General features: G+C 35.9%; 1 protein-coding gene and 1 long non-coding RNA gene across 4 annotated transcripts; both read right to left on the reverse strand.

Moving 5' to 3' along the window:
• Positions 1-478: 478 nt before the first annotated feature.
• On the reverse strand, positions 479-4,311 carry LOC109172564. 3 transcript variants are annotated; one of them, XR_002052760.1, is made up of 4 exons: positions 4,104-4,311; positions 2,281-2,782; positions 1,100-1,468; positions 479-1,019 (listed from the first exon to the last, which is right to left on the reverse strand). It is a non-coding gene; the product is annotated as an uncharacterized LOC109172564 (long non-coding RNA). The 3 variants fall into 3 exon arrangements; XR_002052763.1 differs by having other exon boundaries at positions 2,281-2,805; XR_002052759.1 differs by lacking the exon at positions 4,104-4,311 and having other exon boundaries at positions 2,281-3,144.
• Positions 4,312-12,087: 7,776 nt separating this feature from the next.
• On the reverse strand, positions 12,088-13,080 carry LOC109173682. Its single transcript, XM_019322962.1, has one exon. The coding sequence runs from the start codon at positions 13,078-13,080 to the stop codon at positions 12,088-12,090; it is 993 nt and encodes a 330-aa protein (XP_019178507.1).
• Between the last annotated feature and the right edge of the window lie 1,965 nt (positions 13,081-15,045).

Below are 15,045 nucleotides of genomic sequence, written 5' to 3' on the forward strand. Positions count from 1 at the left end.
GCAATGCCGACCATGATCCATGGAAAATGGTATAACAATTGCTCAGCATGACATCACTCCTTTTGAGACAGTTAAATATATTTACTCGAATCGAAGGACGATGGATCTAACTTGTTAAGAGTAGTTCAAAAACAAAAAAAAAAAAAAGTAGTAGTTTAAAACAGAAGCCAGTAAGGTTGTGGACAACTTGGGAATATAAGTTGGATAACATGGCAGAATTACTTATTTGTATAACTTGACCAATCGGGGTTTTGACTCTTTAGCTGAGATCATATCAACCACACCATGATGTAATAAAATAACCTCCTGAGTCTCCAAAAAGTTTAATAAGTAATATTTGAGAGAAGAGACTAAAATTCAAACTTCAATGGTGAAAGTGTGGAAATTATGCTTATAGTGGACAGATCCTTTTTGCATTCCAACATTTGACCCTGTCTGTTGAGTCACCATGTCAACCTTTTAGGAGAAGAATAAAATAGCCTCCAAATTGATGTGGCAACCATCAACTTCCATCATTTTGATTTGGTTTGTCAATTATTCATCACAATCACATGTATGTATTGCCTAATGCCTAGTATAAATGAGAGGATTTGACACTTGGTAAACGAGTTATACCACTTCCCAACCATTTTTTCCTCTTCTTATGTACAACTACAATATCTTGCTATTTAATGAAGAGGAAAGGGTTTGAGTATTATTTTTCATTCATCTTTTGCTTACTGGCACAAAAGTTGTCTCTTAATCTAAGCTAAAATGGACATGAGTTAATTACCGTTTTGGTCCCTCAACTATGGCGAAAGTACCAAATTAGTCCTCAGACTATCATTTTTGGTCAATTAAGTCTACAAATATTGATTTTGTGGCCGTGATTTCCTTTTCTCCATCTCTTTGATAAAAAGGGCAACAGCATGCAGTTTCAAAATACTGACTTGGACCATCAGCATTTATATTAAGATAGGTGAACTGCTCCACCATTTCGTCAATTAGATTAAAGCCTAAGCGCCACACCGACGTTAAACCTGAATCAGATGTTACAAGAAAAAGTGAGCCAAATGCAGTTAAGTTATTTCTCTAAAACTTGAGATTGCATTTTACATACCAATTGGTGTTGAGCTTGCGTATTGGGAGCTACTGTACCAGGCCCTCTTGGTTTTTTTGCCCGGTGCCCTTTTCTTCTCGGTTTCTGTTCCGGTGTCTGGCCTTCAACAACCCCCTTTGGCCTGGACTTTTTTCTTCTTCGTTTCTGTTAAGGTGTCTTATTTGCTTCAGCAACTAGTTCGCCTGGCTTGTGGTCTCCATCATTTCTGATAGTTCTCTCACCACCACTGACTGCTCTTTGTTCCCTTGGATGTCACTTTCTTCAACATTTTCCTCTACATCTTCTAGTATCGGTATCTCATTAAGGTTTAGATTTAACCAGGTGGATAATTCAGTTCGAAAGAGATTCTGGAACTAACAGAACTTCCATCTGCACATATATGCATTTTGCATTATATTAGTTTGAGGAATATATTGGTGAAAGAAAATATAGTAATACAATATGTTACATCAGTTTTAAGAGACAAATAGGTTGAAAATTAGAAAGAACATTAAACTTATTGAGTTTTCTACACTGCAATTATTACTATAGGTAGACCTCTAATCCTTACCAAATTATATATATAGTAGTAGAAAAGGGAATAATAGGTGGTGGTCCAAAAACAATTCTAATTTGCAGGTGTAAATAATAGGTCCAAAAGCAATGCAAGTTAGAGTTTACTATTACAGGGCAAATTTTTGTGTGGACCATAACAAAAAATACATTTCAAATATACTAAAAGTACATTATTCGTGTACTGAATGTACATTATACAAAATAATGTACTTTCAGTACTCAAATAATGTATTTTCCCTGAATACTATGTACACAAAAAATACATTATTTGTGTACTGAACGTACATTATTTGATAATATAGTCCATGGTCCACACAATAATGATTGCAACCTTCACCGGAAATTCTTATATCTTTACTGCCTACATTTATCAGATTAATGTGGGAGAACTCCAACCCAGGCCATCATTTATGCTTGGGACAAAATATTATCTACCCTTCAGGGGCAACTATTATCTATTTACAGAGTACATTTTATGTCTTAACAGGTCTCAACAATCACATGTGATAGAAATTAGAGTGGCAAGGGAAGCAGGTTAAGTGACATTCATGCTATGAAACGTAAGCTTCAGTTTTGTATTCGGGGCAAATTGAATTGAAAGAGATAATATTTCCAGAAACTGATACCTGCATTCTGTGAACTGACGAGGGAATTTCTCAACTGCTCCTGCAGCATGCACCAGTGCCAAGAGGTTCCCAAATGAAACATTGTTCCAGTTGTCTGCATGATCAATAGACAAGTTCAGAGCTCCCTCTTGCATACCTATCATCCCTGGTAAGAGCATCGTTTCCCTGCAAGAACGCTCCTGCTTCTAATTGCTTCATTTGGCCTATGCAAAAATCTTGTGGAATTGTTTGCAAGCCTGACCAATTTGCTCTAATCTGCTCATTTTCCTGCACTGTTTTGCAGATCAGCTCCAATGCCAGCAAGCCAGGCTTTGCTGGAACCCAACTGCCTATCTGGAAATCTTTCAGTTCCGGATTCGAACTTCCAATCCCGAATTATCCATTTCACAGATATTTCAAGCCATTTCTATATCAAGACTTAATTTTGATTATACATCAAATGCTTCTCTTCACTCTTCAGCACCAGATCTCTCAAAAGAAAACCACAACCAATCTTTCTACCCTGTTGAAGACAGTAACTGATGTCTAAAAACAATTTAATTTAATAAAAAAAAATTAGGGCTTTAATCTGTTGCTTTAATAAATATTAAAATTAGAATTAGATAGATGAGTGATAGATTGCAAAGGAACAGGAATAAATCTGTGCGGAATCTTTCTTGATCTTTTATCAGAATGCCACTTTAATCTTCACATGTTTCTCTGGATAATTTTTGTTTTTTTTTTTTTTTCATTTTTAAAAACAAAGGAATTCACTGAATAATTATTGATTGAATCTAGCAACACCCCAGTCAATTTTTACCCACTTGAAAAATGAGACATTACTGGAGATCTGGCAGCAGACGGCCGTGAAGAAACTTAAGCTGCTAGACCGAAAGTAGGAAGAAACAAACAGAAAGGTTTGTGCTTAGACTAGTAGAAAAACCCTTTTCCTTACTTGTAACTTTTTCTCCTGGTAAATTACACAGGACTATTATTCTAACATATTATGGTCTTACATAATTAGAAGAATAAATGTGTTTCATATGAATGATCAAAGAGAACTGAACCCAATTAAATATGCTTCATTCTTCAGACACCTACAACTTCTGGGCTTCAATTTGTTCCATTTCAACTTCAAACTTAAACCAACCAGAACTAAACTTGTAAGAATGAAAGAAAGTCTCCATTTTCTTCACCATGGATTATTTGCACTAATTTCCCAAAGCTATAATTAAAACTCTCCTACCCATTAACTTCCACTACAACTTCATTTAAAACATCCAGGCCCAGTACTTCATTCTATGTCAAAACCTTTAAAAAAAAAAAAAAAAAAAAAAAAAAAAACCAAGAAAATGAAAAGGAATAAGAAATAGCATCAAGTGAACTGACAAAATGCACAATCCTTAAATACATTGGGCAAGAAACAACCTAAACCTAAACCAAACACTGCCCTTACTTACAGAGGCCATTAGAACTGAAAGCAAAAAGACATTCTGGGAAGGGAAATAAAATAAGCCATAAGAAGGTTTCCAAAAGTAAAAATTATATACATTTACAAATCCACATCATTCAAAAGCAGAACCTAACACCTACCCTCAAATAAAATAAACACCAGAAATTACTCAAACCCAGATTTCATCTTTGAGCATTGTTTATATCCAGGATTCACAAACAATTACTCAAACCCATAAATGATTAAATGATAAAACAAATAGGGGAAAAAAACACAGATAAATACAAACAGAAATCTTCATTCTGCAAGGGCACCAAATATTTTCAAGTAAAAATGCACATCATAAATTAAACTAACTGAAGTGGTATTCTTTGAGATGAAGATGGCTTACCCTGGAACGAGGCGATAGGCACAACCCAACTTTGGTGACTCCGTCTTTGGAGTGAACTCGCCGACAGTAGACAGATCTGACCGGAGCGGATGTAATTCCGAATACACTGAAGTACACAGGCATACACCTGAAGACTGAAGTGAGAACTGAGAACGGTGTTTAGGGGCACAGATGTAATTCCGAACCATTACAAGGCAGATGTAATTCTTTAGCAGAGAAAATTTTAATTTTGGTCCACTGACTATTGAAGTTGTGTTAATTGCAACACTTGACTTTCAAAAATATTAATTTAGTACCTTGACTATGCAATTTCTATTAATTTTGGTCACGCCGGCTAAATTGTCGGCCAAATATCACCGAAAAAATTTAATAGATCAAAAAATAAGGATATTTTAGTCATTTTACCCATTTTCTTTCTTCTCCGATGCGCTTCTCCATTTCCGGTGACGTTCTCTTCCATTTCCGGCGACGTTCAAAGTACTAGCATTAAGCAAACAATATTAAAAGAACAGCCGAATAAATAAAATTCATTTTAAATGAATATGCAATTCATAAAATTCATTTTAAATGAATATGCAATATTCTTCTTCCATTCCTTGTGTAGCCCCATTTCTCCGAACCCCAATGGCAATAGAAAGCACGGCGCAACAAACAAGGAGAACAAACGTCGAGTTTCTCAGCGCTTCCCAGACCAGGTGCAGGCACTAGGCGGTTGATGTTCGGAGACGACAACGTTGTTGGTCCCAAACGCTGTTCGCCGGCGGAGGATATCCGCCTCGTCTCCGGCTATGCCGGAAGTAATACTGGTTTGTAAGCCATCAAGTACTTGCCAGAGGCTGAGGAGTCCATTATTGTTTCGCTGTTCTAGGATTTCTTCTAGTTGTTTCGAAGTAAGTGCGAAGGTGGAAAGAGGAATCTGGTCATTAACTAAATTGTTCATCGCCGGCCTGCAATTCCCGATCATTGCCGGCGCTGCAATTCCGGAAATGGTGCAAGGAAGAAGTAATCTGTACATCATCGTCCAGGAGGAATACTGTTCGTGGTGCTGCAATTTCGACCGGTCAGTGCAAGGAATGGAATAAGAAGAGAAAGTCACATGAAATGACGATTTTGCCCCTCCCATTTAAGACTAATTGTTACTTTTAAATTTTTCGGTCACATTTGGCCGGTGTGACCAAAATTGATAAGAATTGCATAGTCAAGGTACTAAATTAATATTTTTTAAACTCAAGTGTTACAATTAACACAACTCCAATAGTCAGTGGACCAAAATCATTAAATAAGAAAAATCATTAAATAATACTAAAATCAAAATAATATGAACTATTCATTTTAAGAAACAATTACACCTATATTTTTTTGTTCCAGTTAAGGACCTAACATTATTGACTTTTATTAAATTTGTAGATTTGTAGATATACCATACATTATTGTGATCATTACTTTAGAATTCTTTCACATAACACAAAATATAATAATAATAATAATAATAATAATAATAATAATAATAATAATAATAATAATAACAATAATAATAATTGATGGGGTGTGGACCCAACGGGCTTAGGGCCCAAGAAGGGAAAAGGGTCAAAGCCCATGGAAGAAGAGGCTCAAATATAGACCCGGGTCAACACAAGTAGTCGGCTCGAGTTGAAGGTCGGGACGAGCGCGAGGTCGACACGAGTAGTAGGTCGGCCTGGAAGTAGTCGTTATTCTTACATTAGCACCCATGAAACCTATTTACTACCATATTATTACCCCACTTATTACCATTAGTTAATTACCTAATTATTAATATTATTATCCATAACCTCCCAAAGTAAATATCATATTAAATACCCTACTAATTAAATTACCCAACGGCTATAATCTCATCCTACTACTATAAAAGAAGGTTCAAGAGCACAAGAGGGGGATCTCATTCATCTACACATGGGAGGATTCTCCCAAGCACTATTCCCCCACTCACTATTCTTTCTCCCATAGAAAGACATGTTATTCTTTCTACACCACTCTCCCAAGAAGACTCCATTCACATACACACATGAAAAGACTCATCACTCTTCCAAGGGGAGAAGACTCCACCATCTTTCCTATCAACAAGAAGGCCTCATCATCCACACTCTTTCAACAAAGAAGATCAAGAAGAATATTCCCTCTCAATGTACAAAGTAGCTTCATCTCTACACAACATCACATACACAAAGTAGCTCTACAATATGTACAAAAATACCTACAAAATATATAGTGAATTTAGGCTTGGCATCGCCCAAAAAGGCCCGTGGTTTTCACCTTTCGGTTTCCACGTAAAAAAACATCGAGCCCATATTTTTAGCAGTTTTAATTGAAAGGTGAATCCACCAACCACGGTTGTGTTGGACCTCCTTGAGCTCAAAAACCCTAAAATCATCATCAACAACAACAACAACACAACAACAACAACAACAACAACAACAACAACAACAATAATAATAATAATAATAATAATAATAATAATAAAATAACAACACCACCATTTATTTAAATATAGATTGTCCATTTTTATTAAATAAAAAGTTTTGTCAATTATTTTGTCGCTAATTTTTTCATAATTAATTGATATTCATTTTACTGATTAATTAAATATTTCAAAATTTGAGAAAAAAAGATAAAAACCAAGATCTCGAATTAAATAATCAATATTAATTTTTGTCAATTTCAAAACTAATCATTTAAATTAGCAAATTTACATATTCAAAGTATAAATAAATAATTAAAATACACAATAAATCACTAATTAATTAGTCAACATAACTAATGAAACTAAAGCATATATCTCAATTTGGAGATTTTTTAAAATAAAATTGATAATTGATGTCGTCCATTATTAAAATCTTGATACAAGAAATAACATAAAAAAGAAAAATGGTGAGTGTAATTATTTAATTTATTTCTTTTTATTTAATGAGTTTTAACGTTAATATATATATATATATATATATATATATATATATATATATATATATTATTTACTAAAAAAATTTAGGGTACGAGTAGAGGCGGGGAGGGGTTAGGGGGGCCAGGGCCCCTACCCCTAAGGTAGCTCCATCACTGGGCACACTTAAGGATTTTCAGACAGCTTTAGCTTTCCCCATTCATGTCCCTTCGTCTCGATGTCGGAGACGAAGAAGGTTCTTCGTGGATCTCTTCGTCTTCAGGCTGTCGGAGACAAATACGGATTTTTCGTTTTTGACAATTTGGAGACGAAGAGCGGATTTATTTTTACAAAATTTGTTATTTTAAAAATTATTAAAATAAAATAAAAAGTTATTTTTTAATATGATAACCTCTACGTCAGCAAATTAACAAGTAAACGGGTCACTTTTGATTCAATTGCATCATTTTGCGTTGTTCAAAGACTCAATTGTATTTTGTATGAGTTCAATGGTCTAATTGTATTTTCGTGTGTATTTCGGTGGCTTATTTGACCTTTATTCCAAAAAATAATAAAGAGAATAAAAGTGGTATTATACTAGTATCAAAACTATATATTATATTTTTATATACGTATCATAATATAATACGTATGATGATTGTTTTATGATATTGATTATGAATCTCCAATGGGTGGAATAGCGGACATCGTCTTGACACGAATTTGGTCTAAAATATAATGAAAAATGAATTAATATATGTAGTTAAATGTATAATATATAGTTTATGTTAAATGTTTGATGCCCGTTAGCTCTTAGCCGGTGGATTTGCAGGGACAATGCAAAATGTAAATAGACTATGATATGAAGTAGAGAGAGTATGAGAACACCAGGAAAAGATTGTCCTTGCATTATCAAGAAAACAACCTTTTATAGTACAAAGAGATGTAGGTTACAAATCACTACATAATGACAAATTAATCATAATAAAGGGACATAATGTCCATAATAAATATATTTTGTAACACTCCCCCTTGGACATTATTTTGCCATAATCATGCCTCGTTAAAAACTCGCTAGAAAAACCCTGTGGGAAAAACCTAGTCGAGAAAAGAGTACATGATATATGGATAATGCATGTGTTGCTTTGGTTGCCTCATTAAAAACCTTACACTGAGAAAACCCTGTGGGAAAAAAACTCAGCAAAGGGAAAAAGAGTACAACTGTAAACCTTCTGGGTTTAGGTATAAAACATAAGGACAAGTCTTGATCTTCTGGATCAAAGTGAATAAATTGATCTTCTAGATTAATAATTTTGTTACATTCAAGATGTTGTTGCTCCCCCTGAGGACAACAGCCTTCCTAATCTACGCATACCAATTTTGTATACATACTTTTCAAAAGTAGATGTAGGTAAGGACTTAGTAAATAAATCTGCCAGATTCTCACTTGACTGGATCTTTTGGACTCGTATTTCACCGCTCTTCTGGAGTTCATGTGGATAAAAGAATTTTGGTGTAATATGCTTGGTGAGATTACCTTTAACATATCCATTACTCATTTGTGCAACACATGCTGCATTGTCCTCGAACAGGACAGTGGGGATCTTTCCATTATTCATTATTCCACACGAGTCTTGAATATTGTGTATTAATGACCTCAACCATACACATTCTTTGGAGGTCTCGTATAAGGCAATAATCTCAGAATGGTTTGAGGAGGTAGCTACTAATGTTTGTTTAACTGATTTCCATGAAATAGCAGTACCTCCAGAAAGAAACACATATCCAGTCTGAGATCTAGCATTATGCGGATCAGACATAAAGCCAGCATCCGCGTATCCCACTAATGTGGTGTCTTGGTTTCTTTTAAATAGAAGGCCAAGATCATTTGTACCTTGTAAATATCTGAAGATATGTTTTATGCCATTCCAATGCCTTCTGGTTGGAGCAGCACTAAAACGAGCTAGCATGTTTACTGAAAATGCAATATCAGGTCTAGTGCAGTTGGCAAGATATAAAAGTGCTCCAATGGCACTTAAGTAAGGAACTTCTGGTCCCAGAATATCCTCATTATCTTCTTTAGGTCTGTACGGGTCCTTCTCAACTTCAAGTGATCGGACTACCATTGGAGTACTAAGTGGATGGGACTTATCCATGTAGAATTTCTCCAATAACTTGTTTGTGTATTTGGATTGGTGTATGAATATCCCTTCAGGGAGGTGCTCGATCTGCAGGCCGAGACAGAACTTGGTTTTTCCCAAGTCTTTCATTTCGAATTCCTCTTTTAAGCACAAGCATGCCCTCTTGACATCCTTGCCTGTCCCTATGATGTTTATATCATCTACATAGATTGATATAATGCAGAAACCATCAGTTGATTTCTTTGTAAAGATGCAAGGACTAATATCTTTATTTTCATATCCTTGTTTTAAGAGGAATTCACTCAATCGACAATACCACATTCTTCCTGATTGTTTTAAGCCATACAATGACTTTTGTAGCTTTACGCTGAACATATTTTTATTTGTATTTCCTTTACATAAAGGATTTTGGATGCCCTCAGGTACTTTCATATATATGTCAGCGTCTAGTGACCCATATAAATATGCGGTCACAACATCCATTAACTGCATTTTTAAATTCATTTTTACTGCCAGCGATATTAGATAACGGAACGATGTGCCATCTAAGACAGGAGAGTAAGTTTGTTCAAAATCTATTCCGGGTCTCTGTGAGAACCCTTGAGCTACCAGTCTCGCTTTGTATCTGACCACCTCATTTTGTTCATTCCTCTTTCGTACAAATACCCATTTGGATCCTACTGGGATCACGCCTTTAGGGGTAAGTACAGGAGGACTAAACACTTTTCTTTTATTTAGCGAGTTGAGCTCAGCCTCAATTGCTTCTTTCCATTTCAACCAATCAGAGCGCTTCCAGCACTCCATTATAGTTTTTGGTTCTGGATCCAGATTATTGAAAGAAATGTGAAGAGCAATTGTAGAGGCGAATTGGTCGTCGACGACTGTTACATTTCTATTAAGATTTTCTCCTGTTTTGAAAAAGTTTATGGCAGATTCTATATTTACTTCAACCAAGTCTTTCTCATTTGCTATCATATCTTGGTGAAGGTATTCCGTGTTCCCAGTGTTAGGTTTATTTGTAGCACGTGCATTTACACTGGGTATTTCGTCTTCAGGACGATTTTGGAGTAACTGTGATTGTTTATTGTTTTTAATTTTCCGCGGATTTACATCTTTTGCACCAACTGGTCTTCCACGCTTCTGGCGTCGGACAGTGTCGGCGTTAGTATTTGGTCCTTTGGGGACAATTATCCTTGATGGAGCATTTTCTGCAGGAATATAGGACTTAGTTACTCTTTTATAATCATTAAACGCATCTGGCAGATTATTTGCTAGTTTTTGCAAATTTATTATTTTCTGAACTTCAAGTTCAGTTTGACTAGTACGTGGGTCAAGATATTGAAGATCTTTTTCATCCCATGAAATTTCGTGGCATTTTTTCAAAGCTGGGCTTTTCTCTCCCCCTAATGCCGGGAAATGATTTTCATCAAAAATGCAGTCAGCAAACCGTGCAGTAAACTGATCTGCTGTCATAGGCTCAAGGTATTTAATGATAGAAGGGGATTCATACCCAACATAAATACCTAATCGACGTTGCGAGCCCATTGAAGAACGATGCGGAGGTGGTATAGGTACGTAAACCGCACAGCCAAAGACACGCAAATGAGAAATGTCTGGCTCATTACCACGTACAAGTTGTAGAGGGGAATAATCGTGATATGCAGTTGGCCGGAGTTGAATTAGGTTTGCAGCATGCAACACTGCGTGTCCCCAACAATTTACTGGTAGACTGGACCGTTGTAGTAATGGTCTAGCTATTAGTTTAATTCTTTTGATAAGAGATTCAGCTAAACCATTCTGGGTGTGGACGTATGGTACAGGATGTTCCACCTTAATCCCCATGGCCATACAATAATCGTCAAAAGCTGACGAAGTGAATTCACCAGCATTATCCATTCTTATGTTCTTAATAGGATAATCGGGAAATTGGGCATTCAACCTAATGATTTGGCTTATGAATTTTGCGAATGCCATATTTCGAGTGGACAACAAACACACATGTGTCCATCGGGTGGAAGCATCAATAAGGACCATAAAATATCGAAATGGTCCGGATGAAGGATTAATTGGTCCACAAATATCACCCTGTAGCCTCTGCAGGAAGACAGGTGACTCAAAACCAATCTTAGGACGCGAGGGACGAACAATAAGTTTTCCCTGTGCACATGGAACACATGTGTAATCTTTTGTAGAAAGAATATTTGTCCTAAGAAGGTTATGTCCAGTTGAATTTGAAAGAATCCGGCCTATCATTGTTTGCCCAGGGTGACCTAAGCGGTCATGCCATAGACTGAAAGAATGTGTATCTTTAAACTTTACTGCGAGTGCAACGCAGGAGTGCTGGGGCCTGATATATGAATAATACAGGCCTGAAGAAAAGGAAGGAAGTTCTTCAATTTCCTTTTTCTGGTTATTGACCGTTTTGGTCAAAACAAGGAATTCGGTATTGTTTTTAGTTTTAGTTTCTATGTGGAAACCGTTGGACCGAATATCCCTGAAACTGAGCAAAGTTCTTTTTGATTGAGGATATAGGAGGGCTGAATCAATGATCAACTTTGTTCCTTTAGGAAGAATAAGTGACGCTCTGCCGGAGCCCACAATAGGGATGTCATCATTCGCTATGGTTGAAAGGTTGCCTTTATGTTCCTTGAACGTTTGGAAAAATCTCCGGTCTGTCAGAATAGTGTGCGTAGTCGCACAATCAACCAAGCATAGGGTTGATTCATCTCCCATATCTCTAAAGAAAAGGAATGGGTATCAAGATAATGTCTAAGAAGAATCCATTGTATTTATTCAAAAAAAAACAAAAGAGTTCAAAGATAAGGGATCCATTATTCATATAGGACAAAGGAGTTCAAATATAAACATGCACACAGGCATGAAGTAAAATGGATGTCCATAAGAAAAAGGAGAGAAAAGAATAGGAGTATCACTCCTGATCTCCATAATCAGCTAGTTCATCGCCTAGCAGGTCATCATTCCCTAAGATGAGGGCATTTGCTTCAGGCAAAGATGATTGCCCAGAATCTTTCTTCTTTTGTCCTCCTTCTTGCTGAAGCATCTTTTGGTAAGCCTCGACCAGATGTTTAGGAGTCCTGCATGTTCTAGACCAATGTCCTTTGCAACCACATTTATAACATGGTTGCGACTGACCAGAGTTCTGTTGTGACTTGTTTGGTCCATTTCTTTGAGTTTGCTTGTTCTGAGGACGGGAGTTACTACCGCTAGCTCCCCCTCTGCCACCTCGCTTTGGGCCCCTGCCACGACCTCTCCCCCTTCCCCGGCCTCGACCCCGCCGATTGTCGCTCTGCTGGGCAACAGTGTGTGCTTCAGGCACAGGTGCAGCGCCAGTTGGACGCGCATTGTGATTTTGCATCAATAACTGGCTATGCTTTTCCGCCACTAGTAAATCCGTAATGAGCTCTGGATGCGTATCATATTTTGTATTCCTGTACTGCTTCTGGAGCACAAGGTCATTTGGATGGAACGTGGATAGAGTTTTTTCAATCAGATCCTCGTCCGTAATTGTTTGCTTACAGAGCTTCAATTGTGACACAATTTTGTGTAGGGCGGAGTTGTATTCAGTCACAGACTTAAAGTCTTGAAATCGGAGGTTAAGCCAATCATGTTGGGCCTGGGGTTGGACCAATGACGTCTGTTGGTCAAAGCGTGCATTAAGAGATTTCCAGAGGACATAGGGGTCTTTTTCTGTTAAGTATTCATTCTTGAGGTCGTGGTTGAGATGGTGGTGGAGGAAAATGAGCGCTTTTGCCTTCTGGGCTGCAGTGCTCGTAGATGTCTCTTCAATGGTGTCCAGCAGTTCTGTAGATTGGAGATATATCTCAACATCAAGTGCCCAAGTAAGGAAATTGCTTCCATCGAGGGCGAGTTCAGCGAATTCTCGTTTTGCGAGAGCAGCCATTTCTACAGAAAATATTTGAATGAGGACCATAAAAAAAATGGAATGTGTGGCCTAGTTTATTTCAATAAACGAAAAGCCCAAAGAAAATATTATATATCATGCCCCAAAAAAATGGTCCAAAAAAATTAGGGGCTTGAATGAGAAAAAAATAGCCCATGAATGATGGTGGTCCAAAAATGAAAACACTGGTCCAAATAGAAATATGCAAGAAAAGGAGGGCTTTAATAGAAAACCCTAGGCCATAAAGAGGAAAAAAAACTGATAAATAGGCCAACGGTTTTCATCGATCAGCAGCACAGGTGCCGTCCAGCGTACCACCTCGCCGCCATGCACCGATCGTCGCCACCGACACACTTTCGGACGCCGATCGCAGATCACACCATCACAAGATTTTGGTTCGTATATATATTTTGATTTTATACGGTTCAAAGATTCAAGGGAGAGAACAAAACTCTATTATTGAAAGGAACTCTATATTATACGGTTCGTATATAGTTTTGATTTTTTTATTTTAATTTGATTTTGAAAAAAGCAGTAAACAAAACTCAAAGGGAATCATTTGAAATCAGATAGGATCACAGCATATATACTGAAATCAGGATATTTAAGATAGGATCACAGTATAAGCAGTAAACAAATCACTCTTTACAAATCACTGCATACATATATATATATATATATATATATATATATATATATATATATATATATATATATATATATATATATATATATAAATCAGATAGGATCACAGTATTAAAATATACTATTTATGCATATATGTGTATTTCCAGTAAAACAATAATCTTATGCCCAAATTTCACATATATGAATAAAAGGATAATCATATCTCAAAGTTTATTTAACAACACCATGTAATTGTTAACAAAACTAAACTACGGAGTACCAATTTATTTTGAATTGATCATGCAATTGATCTACGTAGCAAAACAAAACAAATTATGTAAATTATATGTTTGAACAGATGCATAAAACAGATAGAGACATACATGTTTTGAATTTTTCTTCCATATGAAATCCTCACATAGTAATGACAAACATAGTGAGAAATAAGCAGTAAAAAAAATTCATATACAGGTACTTAAGCAAAGCACAAAAGCACAACGGATGAGATAGTTTATAGCAACTATGGGAAAAGCAATACCGTTCACCGGAGAAAATTGGGATCGTGCTGATAACGTGTTAAATGTTTGATGCCCGTTAGCTCTTAGCCGGTGGATTTGCAGGGACAATGCAAAATGTAAATAGACTATGATATGAAGTAGAGAGAGTATGAGAACACCAGGAAAAGATTGTCCTTGCTTTATCAAGAAAACAACCTTTTATAGTACAAAGAGCTGTAGGTTACAAATCACTACATAATGACAAATTAATCATAATAAAGGGACATAATGTCCATAATAAATATATTTTGTAACAGTTTATGGATTATAGTATAATGTTACCCTGTTCATATTGTCGAGATGTTAAGTTCACCATATATGTTGTCATGAATGCAATAAGAAGTAGTAGTACGACGTTGTTTTGTAATAATACAACATCATCTGTTGCATTAATTTTAAAATATGTTAGTTGTTATTTCTAATGAATAATGTTGCATCAAAGTAAATCTCTAGTTTTTAATTTTCAACAATTATTTTGAGGGCGTCATTGGACATTCGGAGTGGTTGAAAATGTACACAAGCTAAATTTTCTATATTTATAATATTGGTGCTAAATTTTATATATATTATAATTTTACCAATATGAATAATAATTGAGAGAATTATATTTAGAAAAGAAAAAAAAAAAAAAAAGATGTCAGTTTTAAAATTTGTAAGATGTAAATTTAAATTTTGCTAAGATAACTATTTTCTTGTCAATCTTAGGGTCGTGGGTTATTACTCCACCAGCTTGTATTTCGAATTTATTTTTATCATAATGAAGTTTCGTTGGTTGAGACAA

This window comes from Ipomoea nil, unplaced genomic scaffold (genome assembly GCF_001879475.1).
Source record: "Ipomoea nil cultivar Tokyo-kokei standard unplaced genomic scaffold, Asagao_1.1 scaffold0146, whole genome shotgun sequence".
Classification (NCBI taxonomy): Eukaryota; Viridiplantae; Streptophyta; class Magnoliopsida; order Solanales; family Convolvulaceae; genus Ipomoea; species Ipomoea nil.